Source organism: Molothrus aeneus, chromosome 3 (assembly GCF_037042795.1).
Source record: "Molothrus aeneus isolate 106 chromosome 3, BPBGC_Maene_1.0, whole genome shotgun sequence".
Classification (NCBI taxonomy): domain Eukaryota; kingdom Metazoa; phylum Chordata; class Aves; order Passeriformes; family Icteridae; genus Molothrus; species Molothrus aeneus.
The window spans coordinates 59,818,120-59,841,120 of NC_089648.1; the positions used below are offsets into that span (position 1 = coordinate 59,818,120).

Below are 23,001 nucleotides of genomic sequence, written 5' to 3' on the forward strand. Positions count from 1 at the left end.
ACACCACTGAACCCAAAAGCTGCTGTGATTAAAGACCAGAGCAATGGTGATTACTACAAGGAGGAGGAAGATCTTATAAACAGTGCAAGCCATACCCTAATGACAGTAATAAAAAAGGGAGTGAGAATGTCAAGCAGTAACACACCAGGCCTAAAGGATTAATGACTGAAATAAAAATAAAACTGCTTCTCCCTGCCCCCATCCTGTCCCCCCAACCCTGTTCTCTCCCTTTCTCCATATTTCCTCCTACTTTTATTGCTGAGCACAATTCAATATGGCATGAGATGTCCCTCTGGCCAGTTGGGGTACACCCATCCTGCTCGTGCCCCCTCCAAACCTGCTGCCCACCTGCAGCCTCCTCGCTGGTGGGGCAGAGGGGCAGCAGGAAAGTCTTGATGCTGTGCAAGCACTGCTCAGCAATAACTAAAACATCCCTGTGGTTTCAGCACTGTTTTGGTCGAACATAAATTTTGCAGCATCCTATGAAGAAAATTAACTTCATCCTCTCTAAAACCAGCACATGAAGAAATATACAAAAATTGAGTATAAGAGATCTTCATCCCCTTCATGCAAATAAATTGTTCCGCTTAGACCTCTGAGCTCACGGAAAAGAGTTATGAGAGGACAAGTGTAAGGATGATTCAGTTGATACTTTTTGAGATTCAATGAGACAAGTTTTGAGTAAAGGTTCTTTGTCAAGACCTAAATTTTCTTGAAATATATTTAGAAAAAACACAATGTGTAGTTTGTTTGCCTATAAGAAAAATTATGGGTAGGAGTAAAATCTGTGGTCATAGATCAGGAAGGTGAGGGAAAAGCCACTAATAGAATTTCAAAAAGAAATCTTCTGGAAGCTCTGCTCTTCAGCATCCTCACAAATGAATTAAAAAATTGATGGTAAAGTAAGAGGTAATTTTTCCCCAGATCATTCAAAATTGTTTTTGGTAGTCTTAAGTTACATTTGAAAGGATGTAGGTAGTCTTAAGATACATATGAAAGCTTAAATAACATTTGGAAGGATGAGAAAGAGATACTCACAAGACTGAGCTAAATAAATTTAATGATAAAAATATTACAGAATCAATTCTACGTTTGAGGAGAAATTCCAACTACTAGCATCTCATGTTGATCATGGATGATGGCAAAGGAACTCGCCAGGAGGAAAAAGCTGGTGGAGGGATTGTGGAATATCGTTGCACTAAAAGGTAATCATAAAGAAAAATAGAACATTAAAAATTTCAAAGAGAAAATTAATACAGAAAGAAGAAATCAGAAAGCTTTTTGGGATTAGTTCTAATAGCACCAGTTTTTGACTGTTCTGAAATGGTACCTGGCATACAGCTAGGTAAACTGTGGTTAAATAAAAGGAAAAGACAGTTTAAGAAGGAAAAACAACTCCCTAAACTTTCAGCATAGGAAAAGAGCCTTCAAGAGCAAGGAAAACAGTGAATATGTGCTTTCATTACATGTATTTCACAACTAGTGGAGAAAAAGGTATTTTCTTGCCATTTATGGTATGTCAGGTGAATACTTTTGTATTTTTTTGTGTAGTATTATACAATGCATAACAATTTGATTCGAGTTTTTTCTATCTATATGATATTTGTTAACTTTACAGCAATTGATTCACATGTTTATGAAAATTTGTAAAGTTGGTCAAAGTATGAAGAGCAATTTTAGAGTTATATTTAATTTTGAAACTCACATTTTGACAGGAAAAATTATATTTTGTGTCAAGTAAAAAGTACAAGAAGCTTTTGGAGCTTCTGCTTTGGAGAGAACTTAATAGGATACCTGTATAAATTTCTGACACTCTTTCAGAGGCCAGAGAGGCTTATGCTGTAGGTAGTAAAATGATATGAGTTACAATAGTTTAGTGCGCTTTTTTGTCTTTAAGCCATTTAGAGGAAAGGCAAAGTTGTCTATTCTCAACCTATTCAGCTTCCATATACTTCAGAAGAAGTTCTAATCTAAAGGGTTCTTCAGATATGAAATGGTGTTCATGTTGCTAAGTGTCACACATCCTGATGTTTTTCTTTAGTGCATTAAAGATGTTTTCTTGAGAGCTGTAGTTTTTGGTCTTCCATTTTAACCATCTTTCATCCTGAATGGGCAAGCAATAAAATAGAAGTTCTTTATTATTTAGTGTCCTGTAAGTAATCATTTCCAAAAGGGAAAAAAATGTATAGTTACCATCATCTTTCTCATTGTGCTCGTATGGACAGCATTTTCTGGCTAAGGAAACATACATCTCCTTAGCTAGGAGATGGAAATCACTGAATTGCTGCTTAAAATGGCTCATGATATTAAAGAATTTTTAGAGCTTGAGATCTCTCCTAATAATCAGAAACCTCTGGATAACAGGTTTCCTTTTTTTTTGGGGGGGGGTAGAACCACATTCTGATCCTTTTCTCTGCTTTCTCTGACTGGCATTCATGAATTATATGTGTATGTGAATAAGCATATAGAAATGCAACTTATTTTTCAAAAGAATGTGGAAAAGCAAGCTGCAAGCCAAATATAAAACTATCCAAGTTCCTAGTGTGGACCTTGAATCTACTGCCTGGAAGATGTTCAAGAGAATACAGAACTGAATTCTTCTGAGGGGTGCACTATAAAAAGATAAGAGGCAGTAGTTACAAGTCTGACTGCATGTATGGAAAAAATGAGAATCTAAGTACTGGTGTTACCATTCATGCCAATTTGTATATTTAGTTTTATTAATTTCCTTGTCAGCACTTTGCACACCATCCTGACTCTGTGGATGGAGCACATCACTGGTACATATTTTACAAACACAACTTGTCCTGTGAAATCAAAAGCTAACTCTTGACACCTGGGCAAAACCAGCTGCTCTTAGTTGCAGAGAAAAGACTTGGAGCTTTTGAGGAAAAAGGAATCAAAAAGGAATCATTGTGCTCCTCACTGGCACAATGGATTGAAACATAGGCAGGAGGAAAATGATGAAGGCAAAACTCCTCTCTATGTATGGAATGAAAAATTTAGAAAAGAGGCAAGTGCAAAGCACTTCCTGACTCCTAAAAAGCAGAAGTTTACAACAAATATGTTTGAATTGATCACCATAGGAGGTTGCAGAGTATAAGCTCTGTGTGATCTTCATGGGTGGGCTGAAAACTAAACTGCTAGACAGTGCTCTTTGCAGTCATTGATGTATGATGGGTCTTTGATTTATATAAAATAGATTTATATTTTATTGATTCATAGCAAGCACATTTTATAGCAGCAAGCAGCTTATTTTACAAAGGGAAGATATGTACAGTGAGTAAAAAGAATAATTTCATAAATGTGAGCAGTCTGATATGCCAGTAAAAGAAACGTTTATATGTTTGTTTTCAGTATGTGCTGAAGCATATGCACTGAACTTTCTTAGGTAAGGGGAAACAATCCTAGGTGGGGGGTACTCCAGACAGGTTATGAGCTACTATTTCAAGAAAACACCAAAACCAAAAACTGAACAGAGTTAAGTCGGTTAACTGATGATGTAGTCATTAATACTCATATGTATATTTATAGCACCATAAAAAGTAGATCACTTATAGGTAAATGTTACCAGGTAAAATAATTGCTCTCTTAGATACAGGCATTTTGAATTCATTTGTATAAAAATACCCTTTGTTTTCAAGAATAATTATGTACTTTTGGGAAGGGTTCATGGTCCATGAATATACAATAGGATTCAAGTTTCCTAGTACAGATCATGTACATTCTCTAAGTCTGTTAGCAAAGCAGCAGACCTGCGCCTTTAGCAAGTCCTGCCCCATCTATCAGCAGCGGTGTACAGGGCTGTATTTTCAAACCTTAGCCTGGCAAACTGCTTCCTGTACTGCTGAGATAGTCAGATTTCAGACCTCTCTTGAGAAGCGTTGTCACATTTGTTGTATATGAGCATGAAAAACAGATGCAAAATCAGAACAGGTAGAAAAGCCCTATATGTAAAAAACTGTGTAGTTCCAGAAGGTAGGGCTAGAAAACAAACCAGTGATGGTTGCAAATTTATCTCAGACATGGGCAAAGGATCCTAAGGTTTGACTTGTAAATGGATAAGAGGATAAGTAACTGTGGAACACTGAGGAGGAAGGGGAGAACTTGACCATTTTTTGTGTCATGTCAACAGGTGACACACAACAGCGTAAGACAAGGGGAAAACATGGTTTCAAATCCTTTGACGCTTTGCTGTAGTTGGACAAGATTTTTATGCTCAGCAAGAAGCTTCTATTAACGGCACAGGGAAATGGTGAAGAAATGCTTGCCTGCTGTCCAGAAACATTGTGTGAACACAGCTTTTTGTTTCACATATATTTTATTTTGTCTTTTAGAAGTTAATTTAGTGCTTTGTTCTTAGAGAAGTAATTGCTGGATTTGCTGAAGTCAGTTTGTAAATTGGTCAAATTTGCCCTAGTAAACACTGAAGACTTTTTGTTTCAGTGGAGTATTTAGCCACATGTGTTTTTGAAAATTGGCTTTCAAGTAAATTGGTCTTGCTGGTTGGATCAAAGTAAGGGTACGCTTTTCTGGCAGGGACAACTTTGAAATCAGTTAAGAGACTTTCCCACCTCCCAGGGAGAAAATAGTGTATGGAGTTAAGAAGCAAGATTTCAGGCTTTTTTTCCTAGCTAATATGCTTAATTTTTAGACACAGGCTCCTGCATGAGTGAATGGAAAGGACATTAAAAGGTATTTTCAGATAAGCATGTGAATAAAGAATGGTTGGAGTTGATGATCTCAAGGTCTTTTCAATCCTAAATTGTTCTATGATTCTATTAATTTATTTTTGCTTTAAGTAATTTAAACTTCTGTTCCAAACTTTTGCTGCCAGCTATGGGACACTTTCAACTTCTGACTTTATTTTTACTATACTACCTCATAAATGAATATATTGTTTATGTAGGAAGCTTTCAGGTATCTGTTTGAAAAATATATTAATACCCTTGAATAGAAGCTTCATGGCTTCTTACGAATGAGCTGGAGAACTTTAAATGAAAGGAATCAAATTACTACCCTTGAAACTCCTTTTGGAGGAGAGCAAAATCCTTTTATCCTTTGCAGAGAGGGTGAGAAACAGTGAAAGAAGAGATGGCCGGAAAGACTGGAGAGGGGAAAAAAAGAAAATGATGGTTTGGGAAATAAGATTTTCTTGAAAAAGGAAAATTGCACATCTTTTTTATGTGTACTCTGACTTGATAAACTGACTAAACTTACAAATGAAGACATCATCTTGAATACAGTGGTTACATTCCTTTTTTTATGGAATGTCCTTTTCATTAAGTGTCTTCCTACAACTGGTTTGGCTAATAATCTATGAAAAAGGGATGCTACCCTTTGGTTTGTCAGTGAAAAGCATTTTGACTTGACCTCATTTTATTGTGAAATCTATTCATTAATGGCCTAGTGGGAAGGTTTGGGTTGGTTTGGGGGTTTTTCCCTTCTTTAGTCTTACTGATCAAAAAGGCAGCTAAGTTAAGAGAGACAACAAATTAAGAATGATGTGAATTCAATATAAAAATTTTCATTTTTAAGTGTGATAGATTTTTTTAAATTTTAGAAGAAATTTTAGTAATTACTTTCATGTAATTTAGTTTAAGTATAAAATTATTTGTATTGACCTGTCAAGGTAGCCCTTGTTATAAACTGGGCTATTAAAATGGTGTCTTTCCCAACTTTTACCTAGAAAAGTTTGTGTATGAAGTACGGCATGTGTTTGTCTAGCTACTCTTGTCTGACATCTCAGTAACAGTCTTATTCACGTGTAAATATTGGAATACAGTCCTCATTGGTTAGTTTTTAGAGAGGACATGAAAATTTCTATAGGTATAATATTCCATTCCTTATTTTCACTTTCCTCAGGCTGCATGCACTAAAAAATTAATTCAGCTAACTGCTGTGAGCCTAATTTCACATTGCATCAATTTTAGGAACTCTTGCTGCAGTGACAATTTTTATCTCATCTTTTTGGTTTTTTTTTTTGAAAATGGGAAAGCATAAAACCAACCAAACTCAAATCCTGATTATTTCTTTCTGTCTTATCCTTTGATTAGCTTCTCCACTTTTCATTGGGTAGAAAAAGAGTTTGAAGCTAAATAAAAATTTAACAACTGAGACTACATAGTAAATATTTACAGTTTTTGATGTATGGATATATAAGACCATGGAGGACGTGCATAGAAGAGCATCTTCAGAATGAACGAGCTATTTTTTGTGTGGTAGTTAATGTAATGTTTTATGTTAGAGCTCTAACATAAGAGGTGTTGTAGTAACTTAATCACACAGAGATGCAAGGGTCTGCTGAAGATAATTGAAAATAAGCACCCTGTGCCAGTGTCCAAAGCATTCCCTTTAATGGTACTTCTGGATTTTCCCCCTTGGAAATTAAAATGTTTGATGATTAAAAAGTAGTTCTTTTTGTAGGTCATATCTATTTCCATTTCAATTAAGGACTATTCTACTATCACAAGTTTGTGGTTAGGATATATTTGGTTATTTCTTTCAAAATTATCTAAAAGAGCCTTTTAACATATGTCCAACTTATCTATTTTTGTATTTGTTTAACTCATAATAGTAGCAGGAGAGTATTTGAGGCATAGTGAGAGATGCTGCTGAATTTCTGGGTTTTACACTTCATAGAATTGTGCTTTAAAGCCTTGGAACCTAATCACTTTTTTTGTTAATAATTGTGTGCCTCAGTCTTCTGGTGTGCATCAAAAGTTTACTTTGCATACAAGATATAAAGTGTTTTCTAGGTTGAAATCAGACATGTCTAAATGTCTAAACAATAAATTATTCAGCTTGAATATTATAACCATCTGTTAATGTTTCCTTATACTCAATTGTCATGGTAATAGTATACTTCCTTTTCTACTCTATACTGTGTGTGGATAGAGTTTCTACAGCAAACAGAAGTTGATATTGAAATTCTCTTACAGCGTCTTGAAATCTTCTATGTTGCTAGAGAGAGTGACAATTTAGACAGTAACAGGAAAAAATCCTATGTGCACATGCAGGTATGTGTTAATACCCCGACATATCCATAATAAATGTCTTAGCTCACAATGAAAGCATTTTGTCCTCAGAATTCCATCCTGGATGCAAGATTTGAGGCATTCAATACCTTACAGTGAAATGGCATAAGATGAAGAGGAAGGAGGAAAAGAAAGCATGACTGTTAGTAAGGGATTGTTCTCCATATCTCTCAGGCACAAGATGAATAGCCCCTGAGTCCCTAGATATTCTGACATCCACTGAATTTATTGTTCTACAAATACCTTGAATTTTTTCACATCCACAGACCTGTTTACAGCACAGAGATGGATCACACAGGTTTTTTTCTTTAGTTTGTATTGTCCTTATTCATCACTTAGTTTTGTCAGGACCGTGATGTTTGACTTTGGTTCTGTGCACAGGATTGACTAAGCTTAAGCCAAGGATAGCCAGATATGCCAAAGGACAAAATGACTATTACTCAATTTGTCGTATCTGCCATTATTAAACAGTAATCACTGTGAGAAAGGGGAACAGAAATGCTTTGAATAGCCCTGTCCTATCACTGTTTACCTTGATTGAAATGGAAGTCTGCTTTGCCAAGGTACACGGTTTATTTCCCATTCTTATTACAGAGGAGAAGCCATCCACTGGGATATCAGTCATTGTAGCTATCAGCAAATGCTGGTAAATTAAAGGTGATCTTTGAATATTTTGTAGTATTTTGGTGTGTTTGTTAGTGAAAAGTTTTCTCTTTGCTGCCTATAAAGGAGCTGGCCATAAAAGTTACCGAATCATATTTATGGCTCTCTAAGCAAGGTCTGCAAAAGTAATTTTAGCAAATGTTATGAAGTAAATTAAAAAGGATAGATTTTGTGAGGTGTTTGTTTTAAAAATAATTAAATCTGGGTAGATCTTCTGTGCTCAAATATCATGAGTAGAGGTCTTAAGTAAACATGGGTATTGAGTTAAAGCTACTGTTAAGTTTGCAGTTTCAGCTTGCTTTTTAGAAGTAATAGTTATGCTGCTTTAGGTGACACATGATTAACTGAACCTCTCTGAGGCATTACACCACCATGACACAAGATATAATCACACCAATTTTCTTACATATCACAAATGCTTCTTATTTAATATTTTATTAGTATTTGGTTACTGTTCATGTTATTTATTATGCATCCTTAGCCAAAGTATAACTTACCTGACTGAGCAATTAAATTCAAAATTTAATGGTTGTCATTTCAGGCCAGGATAGCTGAGGAGAAAGTGCAGTGGAGGATACAGCATGTTTCATATGTGAGTGTGTATGTTCTGGTATCTAGTTTCCAATAATGGAGCCTTTATCAGCTTTCTGCAATTGGCACACCTCAAGCTTTGGTTAGTGTCAGGACAGGGATTGCCTGAACGCGGCTTACACACTCCACTGAGAGAATATAATTGTTGGTGCTGTATGAACACTGTGGGGAGATGAGATCTGTTTAGAATTCTGGAATCCAAAGAGCTAAGTGTTGTAACTGGAAAGCCTTGAAACCTCAGGCTGAGTTTTCGCTGACATGGTTGGCATATCTGGCTTGAAACTGCAAGAAGAGAGGGTCTGAAATGAATGGTTGAGATACTTGGAAGGAAAACAAAATTCTGTTTATGAAATTGTTTTTTACATATTTCTCTCTCATGTTAAGTTTTGCCTTCACAGACATATGGTCTGTTCATATCAAGCAAGAGTAAAATTTTCCTCTGTGTGTGTGCGTGCACAATTTATATCTGCAGATGAAATGGAAAAATGGGCAAAATAACTTAGAAAAGTACTATCAGCTGAGGAAGTGTTAAAGAAGCAGCAGCAAAAAAAAGTACAGCACTCCAATTTCCATACTGATTAAAGACAGATTATTGGAAGAAAATCTGAAGAATGTGAACAATACAAATAACTCATGAAATCTGTGACTATTTTATTTCCAAAATTCTTTAGGCACTGGCTCTTGTATTACTAGATGTTTTGGAAGTGAGGTAAAATCTAGGACTACCTGTAGTGTTATCTGCAGGCATTATGTGTGTGGCTCTCCCTCCCTATTTGGTGATACCCATTTTCATGACAACAGTGGGCACCACCAGACATGCCCATTACACCAGATGTGACAAAGTAATTAGTTGGAGTTTGGAATTTGTGCCAACTGAATATTAGTTTGGTGTCTTTGTTGCCTTGTGATGCCTTGATGCTTGTGTTTCCAGTCTCATAGTTGCATTTACTTAATTTCTGCATTGGCCTTTCAATCTGGTCTTAGATGGAAAATGTTTACTTACCTCACCAGAAGTTCCCCCGCTGTTTTAACTTTGTATTTCAAAAGTATAGAAATAAGTTTTGGTTTATAGCTATTTTAGTGTTGGAGGGTGTCAGCAATGAGGAAGCAGAGAATGAGTCTTAAGCATCGTGTGAAGCTCCAGTGCTTACAGGAACAAGAGAAACCTCAGGTAATATCTAAACAGAAGACCTAAAAGAAGATTGTGCTATGGAAGCTAAGTGCACTCAATTTTGGAAGAGAGGACACTAAGCTTGTCAGATGAGATGGAAATGAATCTTAGTTTTATTGAGGGATGCAGCTTGGTGATGGTACTTTTACTTTGAAAGATGAACCAAGGAAATGGAATAGCAAAATGATTCTTTTGGACATGCCAACTTTGAAAAAAAAGAGAATTAAGGAAGATGGAGCTGTAGTTGCAGGAAGCCTTGTTTTCACATATGCAAATTGAGTGTATTCTGGGAAGGAGTGAGGGGAGCAAGGTGGCAAATGAGGAGAGAGTCTGGAACACAGAAAGCTGTCAAGAAATGCCTGATAGAAGGGAACATTTTGTTGAGGAAAGGAAAAATGAGAAGTGAAGTTTGCATAAGGAGAATGTTACCTGTTAATTTTTCCCTGAAATGATATTTATTTCCTAAGAAGGGTGTTAGAAAGTCTGACATTGGTTGAAAACATTGGAAGTTATTTTAGAATCTCCATGTTTATTTGGTAGTGTTGTACAAGTTACCTTTGACTTAAGGGAGTGTTTCTTTTACAGAGTTCAGATGAGCTTACTCAGTGTTGTATGTCAAGTGCAGGTATTACACATTGCAATCACTATTCTGTAGTGCAAAGCTGCCAAGAGATGTGGGAAGGAGAGCCTAAAAGTGACATGGAAAAGAGCTGTGTCTGTTTTACGCAAGGGAAACCAGAAAGGAATCTGGTAACTCTATGTGGATCAGTGGAACTTATGAGAATATATTAAAATATTGCTAATTAAAAATGGCATCATGAGTCTGACAGTTTATCAGCAGTCTTTGGATAAACATATTTAATATCTGCTGAGACACAGTGCCCTGTTCATTGTGTGTAATCAATACCTTGTCCAAATTCAAAGTATGTATTGGCTCATGTAAGCACATTCATGCACACGTGTCTATATCAATTACTAAATGCAGAAATATTTTTATATGCTATAAGTGGATTGCTTGTTCTTCTCTAATATCTCATTTGGACACTACGTATATATATATATATGATAATATATATATGTGTGTGTATATATAGTTGAACTTTGTACTACATTTGGGATTGTGATTTTATTAAAAAGATTTTTGGCAATTGATATCCAGAAGAAGTAGTGGAAACAGATCAAGGCTTGTAGTTTTTGACACAGAGATGGATTTTGAATAATTTTTGTAGCTCATGTTTAGAATTGTGAAAATAAATATTATTGCACATGTATTTAAAATGTGAGCAAAAAGTAAATGTATATTCTATGGTGAACTTTGCTAATTTAAATCTACATGGATTTTCCACTAGGAAACAAAAGAGAATTTGTGACAGGTATTGGCACTGCCTTCTCAGTATTTATTGTGGTAGAGCAATGTACTCTTGGCTTTTGTCTGATATTTGTCTGTGGTTGTTAAAGCTGTGTTATAATGTTGGGAATTTCTTTTGGCCTGTGGTGTTCTGCAAACCTTTGTGAACTGAACATGATGATAATTGGCTGTGACTGCAGAAACCTCAATCTGGTAAGGAGAGAAATCATCATTCCAATCGCAAACCCTAATTTGCTCCCACTTAAGAATTGCCTTTGTCATCTTTTATAAAATGTCATGTAAGTAAAAAGCACTGTGTTGAACATAATCCAGAGTGTTGTGATACAGATATCAACTGGATCCACTGGTGGAATAATGTCCCTGCCGCCTCAGTGGAAAAAAAGGCATTTTAAATATAGGTTATGACTTTCCTTTAATAGCCAGTGGCACAATCTTTAATAACTTACAACAGCTTACGATAATGAACAATGAAGCTTGAGAGCAGAGATTCTAAAATATGTTTGTCTTGGGCTTTAAATTTATCTTAACCTATCTGAAGGTTACTGGTAAGGATGTCCTTCTCTCTTATCTGCTCATTGTAGATAGAAATTGCAATTTTATGAGGTGAAAGGTTAGTACTCATCTATGAGGTCTTTTTCTGCCATTTAATAATCCATCTGTTAGAAAATTATTTTATAGGCATGTTAAAAATATGTGTTTCAAATTAAAAGAAGCTATGGTAAGTTTGCTCTGCTCATTATAAAACCTAAGCTGTTTCAAGAATAGTAATTGCTTGGTGTTTCACAGCTATTTTTCTGACCAATTAAAAAACAACCCAAACAAGTTGGTGCATTATCCTGAGAAAGTTCAAAGAATGTTATTATGAATGATTCTTCGTTGTTTCTTCCTTTTGGGAGACAATATTAATTTGGGAAGTATTTTTGCCTTCCCTTTTCTGCAGAGAAAGATGATACATTCAAGTGCAATACCAGAGACCAGAAACATTACTCATTTTGGTGGGGAAAATTCTGATATAGTTTACGTGGTACATCTAAAGGTCTGCTCAGTATTAACCTTCAGCACTTAAAAAATATAAAATGGATTTGTTTTGAGAACAGAGAGACCCTTTTCTCTTGAATTTGGGATTCATCATTCCTTTGTTTGACTTTTCAGATTAGCTTGTTTGTCAAAGGCCAGTTGAAGTATCAGATGTCTTTGCAGATTGATAGTAGAGGGAAAGTGGAAAGGAAAACAACTAGTAAGACTTTAGTGGATATATTGAAGTTAAGGGTTTTAAGGGAGGACAGAGGAAATTCTTTGCCCTAAGTCTCTGTCTGGTCAATTTTTATCTTTGTGTGATGTGCCTTACTTGACTTGTCAGTAACTTGTCTTCTCTGCTTTGATCCAGTTTCATTTGTTGAGCTCCTTAATGGTGTGTAACTCCTTCATACTTCTCCCTGCAAACTGAGAATATAAGCTGAATACCTTTAGCTTTCTACTCCAAATTAAATTTAAGAAATTAAAATGATTCTGTATTTAATTCTTTTACTGTTAATGATGTAATGCATAAAAGCTCTAAAAATATCCCAGAAAAATATACCTGGAGAATCCCTTCTGAGTTAATTTAACATATTGGTCACTGCTGGTGGTGGGGAAATGTAGATCTGGTATCATTCCTGACTGATGTTTATCTACTTAGCATCACAGACAGATTTCACAGCTATTGCTTTTGCTGCTTCATCTTTATTATCTTTTTTACTACCTTTACTGTGCTGCAAAATAAATATTTCACTGTCACAATCTCAAATACAAATTTCTGCTCGGAGTAGGAAATTAGGTAATTAATCTGACTTGTCTGATTTCATTAACCAAGGCATGTGATATTATGTATAACCAAGTAGTAGTGACAGTTTAAATGGTTACAATGTTCCTGGTCTAATGTTTTCAGAAGTAGGAAGATAATATTCGGAAAGACTCATTGAAATTACATCTTAGTATCTGGAGGCCTGCCATATCTGGTATTTAGAGACCTTTTCAAGGTCTTTCTCTTAGTAGCTCTCTTTCTTTGTAGCTCTCTAGGTAGTCTAAGTGAAGGCAAAATCATCAAAACTTGGTCCCAAGTGTACACCCTAGATAAGACATGTACAAGGATGTCAGTTAATGTATTTTGAAAGATTCAGCTAGTTTTGTTTGTTTAGGGTTTGTGGGGTGGTTTTGGTTTTGTGTTGAGTTTTTGAGTTTTGCTTTTTTTTTTTTTACTTCACAAAAATTTTAGAGTGAAAAGCTGTGGGTACCATTGTGTATCCGTGGAGCTGTATTTTGGTTTTGTTTGTAAAGGTATGTCAGTTTATGGAGACAGAGACAAAACTTTAGGCTCTTTCTTCTTCAGGGTCTCAATTTCAATGTATCATGCTCTCAAAAACCACCTGGTTCTTCTGCTTTTTCATTGACAAATATGAATTTTGTAGGCTTTGCTGTCACTTTACCAACCATGAGGAATTAATTTCTTTCAATTGTAGTAGGAATAAAAAATAAAGGTGTTGAATCAGTTATTAGGTGTGGCTTGGGGTTGTTTTTCTTTTCTAACCCTATGTGGAAATTTTTCTGCTTACATTAAAGGTGCAGCCTGTCAAACTGATTTGTTCAAAGCTAGTGTGGAGCAATAAAAAATGGTTAACAAAGTTTAGCTTGCATTCCTTTGCTTCACTGTGACAAAAGCCATTTTATACTTGATTTCTTTGCAGTAATGTGCTTCTGGAGAACTTGCTTGCGTTGCCTTTTCCATGGAATTGTTTTACCTGTAAATTAGGGCCTTATGATTATCCTTGATAAATATATGGATTTGCTGGGTCTGTGGTTACTGCTGATAAAACTTGTCATCATTTAAAAGACTGTAATGACTACCCTCTTAAACTTCTGGTCCATTAAAACAAAACACAGAAAAACTTTGAGATACAAAAAGAAGAAAGTATCAAAAAAGCATAAAAGATAATTTATGGAGTCAGCTCCATAGTTCAGGGTAGCGTGATCATTTAGGTTTGGATTCTCACATGGAAATATGGGAATTAACACAATAGATTTTGGTCCTTATGTTCTAAAAAGACTTGTTTATTCTTATGTCAGTATTCATCAGTGAAGTATTTGGAGCTCACCCTACAAGTGCCAAGGGTAGGGCAAGGCTGTTGGAAGTTCATTGCATTGTCCCTTGAATGTGTCTCTACTTCTCTGTGGCTAAAAATGATTGCTGGAGAACCTTTTACAGCTCAAAACTTTGTTGATGGATGATTGTATATTTTTAGTAGGTTATTAGGGGAAGGGGATAGCAAATCTTTCCAGGTGACTTATTCAAATAGTGCTTCCATCATGCCACAAATGATTCATAGGCAGGAGTAATCATAAAACAGGTAGGTGTTAGTTGGTAGCCAGCATTCTGGCAGAATACATCTAGTAAATATTAAAATTGTAAAATGCATACATGAAACATTTCAATTAACACTTTCTACAGAGAAAAGGATTATATTCAATCCAACCCATAGTGAGTATCTGGAAGATACACAGTCAAAACTGAACTGAAGCCCTTCTGTTTGATGTAAGTGAAATAAAACTATTTTGTAGGACAACAGTTTCAGGAAATAGAATGGTCAAAGTTGAAAGGCACCTCTGTGGGTTATCAAGTCCTGCTCAAAAATTTTCCACGTGATAGGGAATTCCCAAAGGCCATTGAAAGTCAAAAAGGACTGACCTCTGCTATAGGTTTGGAGAAGTGGCATTATGCCAAGCTTGCATTCCTGCATTTTCTGGTAGCTACCCATGTTCCAAAGGACTGCTTCTGTGCTACTGGGAAGAGTTTCCTTGAACTTTTAGTCTATCTCAAAAATAAGCAAAGAACTGAGTAGTTCATATGGGTTCTTAACTTGTCTCTTACTGCTGCTCTCCCAATTTTAGCTTTTAAATGTCATGATTTACAGTGTTATCAATATTTTGTTGCCCATGGTTAAAAGTCATGCTTTTGTACACGTCATTACTGTTATTTTAAAAATCTCAATCATGTAAGAGCTTTCACCCTTAAATGTTTTGGGTTTTTGATGATCTGGTGTTTATGGGCTATGTAAGTATGTTTTTTCTTTAAGTTCTTCAGTCAGTCAAGAGCAGGGTGGGATTTTATAGAACTGTAAGTATTCCCACATGATAAACTACTACTGCTCCAAAGCCAGTGTAGCTGTAACTCATCCATGTGTGGTGCTTCATCCAGATATTTTCTAGGAGGAGTCTAGAAATATTTGGTATAAGTAACTTTAAAGAAGTAAGCAAAGATAAATGCAGAGATGTGACTTTTTTCTTTTTTTTTTCTCTCTGGTGTTCACTCTGTTACTAACACAGTGGTTTCCAGGGTCACTGAGTCTAATTGCTAGCTTTTCCTGCCATCAGGCAATTGTCACACAGGTTCTTCCAAAGGCTTATTATACTTCATATTAATTATCTGTTTTGCTGGAACATGTATCTTGTTTGTGGAAGTAAAATATTGTTATTAGCTCTCATCATGTTTGAATTTTTTAACCCAACAAAACCTAACCTACAGTTCTTGTTTCACACAAAGAGATGATTTTATACTTGTGGCTTTGTTTTTTGTTTGGTTTTTTATTTTTTTCCTCAGGGATTGAATAGATAGCTAGGTCACTTACTACTAATAAATTGTTTAAAAGTTCACCCCTTAGGACCCTTTGGAGGTATGTTTTTTGTGTGTGATTGTTCACCAGAGAGCATGAACTGAGATGCATCTTAGAGTACAGATTTCCCTACGTCAAGTGAAACCTGAATGCAACTTTAGGGATGAGAGGAGTTATGAATGTCAGGGTTCCTTGTAGGTGACTCTGAGATGGTCAAAATCTGAGATGACCAGCTGAGCTGGATACCAGTGACAAGATAGCCTTAACTCCTGTGGTTTCCAATGCCAGAAGGTGTGTTATTGAGGGAAAAAGAAGTAATTGGGTGTTAGCTGGCCTGGCAGACTTGAGATTCCAGAGTTTTCACCCAAGTGTTTGATTTGCTGTGCTAAAGTTCTCTTGGGTCATGTCAGCTGCAAAGGCTGCCTCACAGGATTACTTGAGCATTCAAGTGGAATTAATTATGTTTTCATGATTTCTAAATTAGTTCAGCAAAATTGTCTCTAACTCTCACAAGGGAAATGCTTTTTATTATGTCAACAAAAGTTCGATAAAATTTCTTTAGCTGCCCCTTTCAGCTAGCTTCCATTAAGCGTTGTCTTTTGTAACATGACACTGTTTTGATGTTTATATTAATTTTTCGTTTCATGGTAATTAAAACCTTTGATTGTGTTTTAAAATGCCTTTAACACTGTGAAAGTATTGAATAGGGCTAGAAACTTGTCAGTGAATAGGATTTGTTACTGTTTTATATATAATTGGTCTTGCTCTGCATGGCACTTCATCTGCAGAGAATTATTTTACTGCAAAACAAACTTCTATGTGCTGTTTAGCCTTTATTAATTCTATTGCAAGTACTAGGTATGAGTATGTCTGGAATACCCTACTGTGCTGTTACAAAACTTAAAAATAATGAAAGAAAGAGGTATGTATGAAGTAGAAAATAAACTTTAATTAAAGTTTTATTTTTATATTCTTATGAAAGACTGAAGTTTTATTTCTGGTGAGGTTAATATAACACATCTGGTGAATTTCAGTGAAGTTGATAAAACTTCACTGCTTCTTTTGGTTTGGTTGGGGTTTCTTTGTTTGTTTTTTGTAGTTTGTTTTTCAGTGGTTTTGGTTGTCTTTTTTTGTGCTGTACTCTGGTTTTACTGTGGTTTATCACAGATGTATTAACTTCTGTCTGCATACAGCTCTCTTGTACACCTTTCCACCAAGCCCTGGAATTCATCCATGTACAAGTTGGATTTCAGATAACCTAGCTAGTAGAGGTCCTACTATGCCTGAAGAAAAGTATGTTGTAGGTTGAATGCTTTATGGAAATTACAGTATCTAAATTTTTCCTTTTAAAAACTTCTTTATATTTTCATCTCCAATTCTTCTTCATCTCTCCCTAATTAGGTGTATTAGAGCCTAGCAGGAAAAAATTGCCAATGAAACACTACATTTCTGTTGTAACTAAACCTTTTAATCCTGACTTTTCTCTAAATGATGCATTGTTTTCTATATATGATGATGAGGCAGGACTGATGTCAAAACTGGGACATTGTACCCCCTTCACTACCATGACTGGTCAGAGCTAGTCAAGTGGAGAAAGGATAAAGAAGGTCTCCAAATTGTACTTAAAACACCATTCTTGCTGATGTTTATTGCTTACAAGAAAACAGCTTTTACAAAACTTAAGAAGAATTGTATTCCTAAGGGTAGGCTTTGGTCTACAGAATTTTTTCCCTCTTTCCTGACTACATTAATTGACTAGGTATGCTTTGGGAGTGCTTGTTTTGACCAGTGCCTCAAATGAGCTAATGATGATGGTACATAAACGCTTGGATCCTGACAAGAGTTAAAAATTCAGTGAGGCCAGTCCTTAAGAAGTACATTTCTTATATTCCTGCAAGTGCAGGCTTAGCCTTTGTGATGATTACAGGATGCATTGTTAGGGCTGTGAAGCAATGTGGAGGTTGAAGTGTTTCTTAAGCATTAAACTTCAATAACTAAAGGCCTGTAGGAGTTTCTGATGTAATAATTACTACTTTTTCCATCACATTAAAACACTGTTGAGTATTTAAATTGGTCAAAAAAGTTTATTTCTGGAATAATATTAGATAAATAGTGATTGTCATCTTTTGGATTTTAGAGCTGTGACATGAAAAGGTATGTGTTGCTTTCCAGTGTCTAAACCAAAACAGCTTTCATTTTTTTTTTTTAATTTTTATTTTGTTCTTATCATTTTCACACCTAATTTTTAGCCCTTTACAGATGACAAGTATATAGGTAAGAGTGATGTGATTAACAGAATCTAGATCTAGTTAGATTTCCAAATATCCCTCTGCAGAATCTTATGGTGAAGCCAAGCTGCCATTCTATGAGATACTTCCTTAGATACAGAATTGTGTCATCATGTTCATATGGGACCAGAGTGGGTGCCAAAAAACAGTACAAACACAGAAGTTTGTAGGTAAAAGCTGCACTGGAATTGCAAGAACAGTATGTAATTATGAGATCCTGTAGAAGGACTCGCCAACTGAGAGTGATTGAGAAATAAAATGACAGGCATATTTTAGTGTTGATAATGAGATATAAAAAAATGCACACTCCATAAAATCTAAATTTCACATAGAGAATGATGGACTCAGTTGAAGCTTGCCATTTCCACTCTGTAGCAAAATCACAGGGTTCATAAAAACATCAGCATAGAGCCCAGTGATGGTCAAAAAAAGCAAATAAAGTGTTAAGAATGGTTAAATAAGTTCAGTATAAATTAGGTAATGGTGTTAAGCTGTTGAATAAATTATGACTCACCCATATTTTGATTACTGTGTGCCAGCTCTGCTCTCGTTATCTTCAAAGAATATATTGTTGTTAGAAAGAGCTTTAGAGAGAAGGATGAGCATAATCAAAGAAAAGGGGATGGTTTTTATATGAGTTTGGCTGAACAATCTGGGACTCTTCAAATTTGAGACAAAATTACTTTTGCATTTACATTTGGGATATATACTAGAGGTTTACAAAGTTGTAAATAATATAAAAGGCTGGCTGGGATCAATTTGTCACTGATTTGGTTCATTAAATGAAGTCTGGTATAAACCATACAAGTGGAAAGGTCTCTTAATGCTGTCAATAGTAAACCCGTGGATTTTTCCAAATAGCACTGTGTTCACTAAAAGCTTGCATGGTTTTAGGGAGAAAATGGGCCAGTATATGGACAAGAAATACATTAGGAATGGCTAAATACATAGGAGTGTGTTCAGTTCAGGGAGTTCTGACCCTGGATCTTAATTTGTGTCTGAATGTAGGTATACTTCATAAACAAGGATATGCAATTTTATTTGGAGAAGCAAATGACTTTTTGTGTATCATCTTGGAACTATGTAGAAGATTCTGCGATCAATCTCATTCCCTTGAGTAGCGTTTGAATTACCTGAAATATTCAGCACTTCCCATTCTCATTCATTGTGTCAGTTCTAGTACAAATGAGACAGGATAGTTGTCTCCATACCCCTGCTCTGTGCCAGCCCAATTCATGCCCCAGAAACAGTTTCTCTCTCTTCTCCATTAAAGAAAGTCAGCATCTCTCAGAAGTGCACTATATGGGCATGCAATTAAATTGTAATAAAGGAAGGACATTTATGGTTGCACAGACAACTAATGTTTTCTGGCGAGAGTGATAATATGAATTTTTTTTTCAACTAAAACAGAAGTGTTGGAGCTATTCTTTCTAGGACTGCAAACTGAATAGCAGTGCAGGTGAAGTGCAGGATTCACTCCCAGAGACTTGTGTCTTATTAGGATAAGCCCCCTCTGGTGAAAGCAATGGCTCAGCAGTCTGTTTTTTCTCAAGGTGTTTGTGTATTTGAGGAAAAGAACTACCTCAGATTCTTGCCTGACTTGTCAGCATTTTGAACTGCTGTTTTCACCTATGCATGCAATTGCCCTTTTCCATTTCCCATTTTAAATATGAACAGATGTTATCAAATTAAAGCCTGATAATAATTTTTTAAACTGAGCAGCATTTTTACTTTATTTTATCCATAGTTATGAATGTTTCATAGTTGTATTTCTGCCAATTATGAATATAAAAAATGATACTATATATATGAAATATCAGCTCTCTAATATGTCTTTTTAATTATTGTATTTTTCTTTTTCTTACCTTGTAAACCATGTCCCTTATAACTTTGCATAAACTTCTTGTCTTTCCGTGTTTCTCCATGTTTTCTGGAGGTTTTTTCTGTTACTTTTCTTTTTCTCATGGTTCTCCATGTCTTTTATCTTTCTATTTGCTGTGGATTTCTCCTTTTCTGATAGCTTCCTACTCCTGCAGGGTGGAGATTACTAAAAAGCATCTAGCAGACGGGAAAAAAAAATTGAAGTAAATTAATTCCCAGCAGTATCCCAAGAAATGTGGCTTTCTGACTGCCAGTGTAAGAAGGTATCAACACACAGGAGAAGGACACTTATATAGCCAGAGCTTTCCTGAGAATTGGATCTAAGTTATTTCCAAGTGAATCCATAACAACCCAGTTAGAATGAGGTGCAAATTTAGTTCAGTTCTTAGCATTGGTGTGAAAATTTCTTAACTAGACTTTGAGAAACAATGGGCTTTCAGAGTTTGTGTATGTTATAGAACTGTATTGTGCTTTAAAGAAACCAGTCTGTCAGAAGGACTTTAAATATGTTTCTTTCTTACTGAGTTGTTTTCCATACCATGCAACCATTTAAGTAAAGAAAAAGATGATAATCCAAACTATTAAAGAAATAAAGATAGTCATATTGATGTTTGTTACTGGGAACAAGTGCCAGCTCTCTGAAAATGCCTGAAGAGTGGGTAGACATTGTCAAACAGTGCTCTGGTCAGAAAGGTCAATGGACAAGGCACACTATGAAAGTAGGACTCCCAGACACTAAATTAATATCCATCATGCTGCTGTTAGCCAAGGCAGGAGCAAGAGGCAGAGAATGAAGTGGTTCTTGTAACTAAATTCCATTTGGGTGCAAATAAAATTAGAAGAAAAAAAAAGAAATTGGCTAGAAGTGCCGTCTTAGCAAGAATGTCTGGAGAAACTGGAAGAAGGATTATAGTCCAGGGCTCTCAAAATATACATTCCCCACAGGCATCTTCTTTCTGCAGTCAAAGCACAATTTCAGGAACTTGCTGAACCACCACCAAGCAATTCTTTGTTATTAACTGCCCATTTGGGGTGGGAGAAGACACTGGATGTGAAGACAGTGTCTTCTTTTTCTTCATACATAGGAATTTCCTCACTGCCTTGCAAGAAGGAAGAATGAAGTTAATGACAACTGCATAAATCTCATGTCACAGCTGTTCATTTTGTTGCCACTGCGGAGTGCCGCACTATTGCTGTGTTTTCCTGTGCAACTGAGCTGCAGAAGTTTTCTTCCTGTGAGCCCCAGGAAGAAAACAAATTTTCTTAAAATTGGTTGATCACCTATGTGATGTGATGCCTAACCTGTCTGAAAGTCATGGCATTTTTTCAGAATTGAATCATGTTTGCACATTTAGCTGAGATAAAGCAGTATGCAGTTAAACATGTATTTTTCTGGTGTGCTATGTGCAGCAAATCCAAAGCAAGCCATGTATATGAATGGTAGGGAGCTGCACCACACTGACTAATAAATATTCCATTCAGTTGTCAAACCTTGTAGGAACTTCAACTAAATGAAAAAGGCAACGTGTCTTATATCTACACGCTTGCCACCAGGGGAATTCTGTAGAAATGAGTGTTGTAAACATTTTTTCTTTCATTTTGACAGGTAATATTTGAAGCTGAAGTCTCAGATGGAAGAAATGGCTACATTGCCATTGATGACATCCAGGTCCTGAGTTACCCTTGCGGTAAGTAATGATTAAGAGCTGCATTTTTCTCTGTCTTTTCAGGACATATATGATATTGCTGTGGACTGCTCAGTTTTCATCACTTGATCACTGATATTTTTTGTTGTTTCAATAGTATTTTTGTTGCAGCTTCCAGGAAGAAATGTGATTGCAATAGTGATTTACCTGGGTGAAATATTTTTCTGCCAGAAGTAAATTATACAGGGATTAAAAAAAAGGGCATTCTTCAAAGTCTTTTCACTCATACACAGTTGGTGTGTATAATCAAAATGGGTTTTAATGTTAATGTATATACTCACTGATTAAAGAAAACTGAATTGGCAGATGCTTGTAGGAGGTTCATCAGATTTTATAACCCTTTTTTCTTTTTTTTTTTTCTAAACAGACAAAATAGATTAAAAAAAAGAAAAAAAAAGACTTCTGGCTGTTGAACTACTGAGAGATTGCATTTTCTTTATTGTTTTGTGGACAGGCTTCAGGCATTTATGTTTGCCTTTCCCTGCTAATCCTGGGGAATAATTGCATACATGCAAACACAAGTTATGACAATGAGAATATTCTACGAATAAAAGGTTGTGAGGAAGAAATTGTTACTGTGCATTTCTAGCACTTGTTATCAAAATTTTTTGCAATTTCTTTCTGTTTAACTCTTCTCATCTTCCCCTAGACATACCCTCTCTAAAATATGATTTCATTCCAATGTACCACATGGCTGATAATTTAATTGCTTTATGAAATGACCAGGACATAACAATATCCTGCTCCAACTTTGCAAAATGATGCCAAATAATAAAGTTCCAATGGCAGCCTCACCTCCTGTTTTCTTCTACTCTAAACCTTTTAAAATCGTAGCTCTTGGGAGCTACCAGGCTTACAGGGTATTTGAGTGAGTTACCTTTTTAATATTTTAGCCATCCCAGCTATCTGATGCCTGTTCTCAGCAAAGCTCTGCTTGGATTCAATATCTGGCTTTCATATGTATTTTCCTCCTCTTCTTTGTGTTTTGTTTTGAAATGCCAAAACAAAAGGCACTCGGATACAGTCATCCCGCACATTATCAGTATGTTACGGTATTCAGACAAGCTCTTTTTGTTACTGATGTTTAAACCCTGTTTGTTCCAATTTAATGTTTTTTCCTGTGCATCATGTTTCTTTAGTAAGCACAAAGAAAGAACAATTCAACTACTGTTTTCTTTAGTTGTTCTTGGGAAGAAGGTGGGTGAGCTGCATAACACGCTCATTCCTCAAATGTTTCTGTTGGCTTTTGTAGGTCTAGTAAATCCTTCAGGTGGTTGTGCCACTGAGATTTCCTACAGCCTTTCTCAGTGTGAAAAATATATTTGTCAGCTCCTGAAATATTATATTCAATGCCACAAGTGGTTTTGTTTTCCAAAACAAGATCTCTGAGTTGCATTGCAAATAACATAAGCAGTATCTATTTGCTTGAGTGGTATGCTGCTAATAGGGTTTTTCTCAGTATGATGGATTTCATAAAGTCAAAAGTCTTTGGGATAATTCTTGTCAAATGCTGCTGACATTTTGGCACCTGATCTCCTTCTTTTGGCTTCTATTTTAAAAAGACTTTATTATAACACATGTATAACATAAAGTTAGTAGAATCACCAGGGGAGAAGAGGAAAGACTGAAAGCACTTCTCGAATGCAGAT

At 35.7% G+C, this 23,001-nt stretch overlaps 1 protein-coding gene across 7 annotated transcripts in view; it reads left to right on the forward strand.

Annotated features, from left to right (window-relative positions):
- The window catches only part of PTPRK (protein tyrosine phosphatase receptor type K), a 296,142-nt gene that overhangs the window by 68,099 nt on the left and 205,042 nt on the right, over positions 1 to 23,001 (forward strand). For all 7 annotated transcript variants that reach the window (XM_066547034.1, XM_066547037.1, XM_066547036.1 and 4 more), the window contains exon 3: positions 21,253 to 21,334. In XM_066547034.1, coding sequence (XP_066403131.1) covers positions 21,253 to 21,334 — 82 coding nt within the window. The remainder of the gene's footprint in view (positions 1 to 21,252; positions 21,335 to 23,001) is intronic.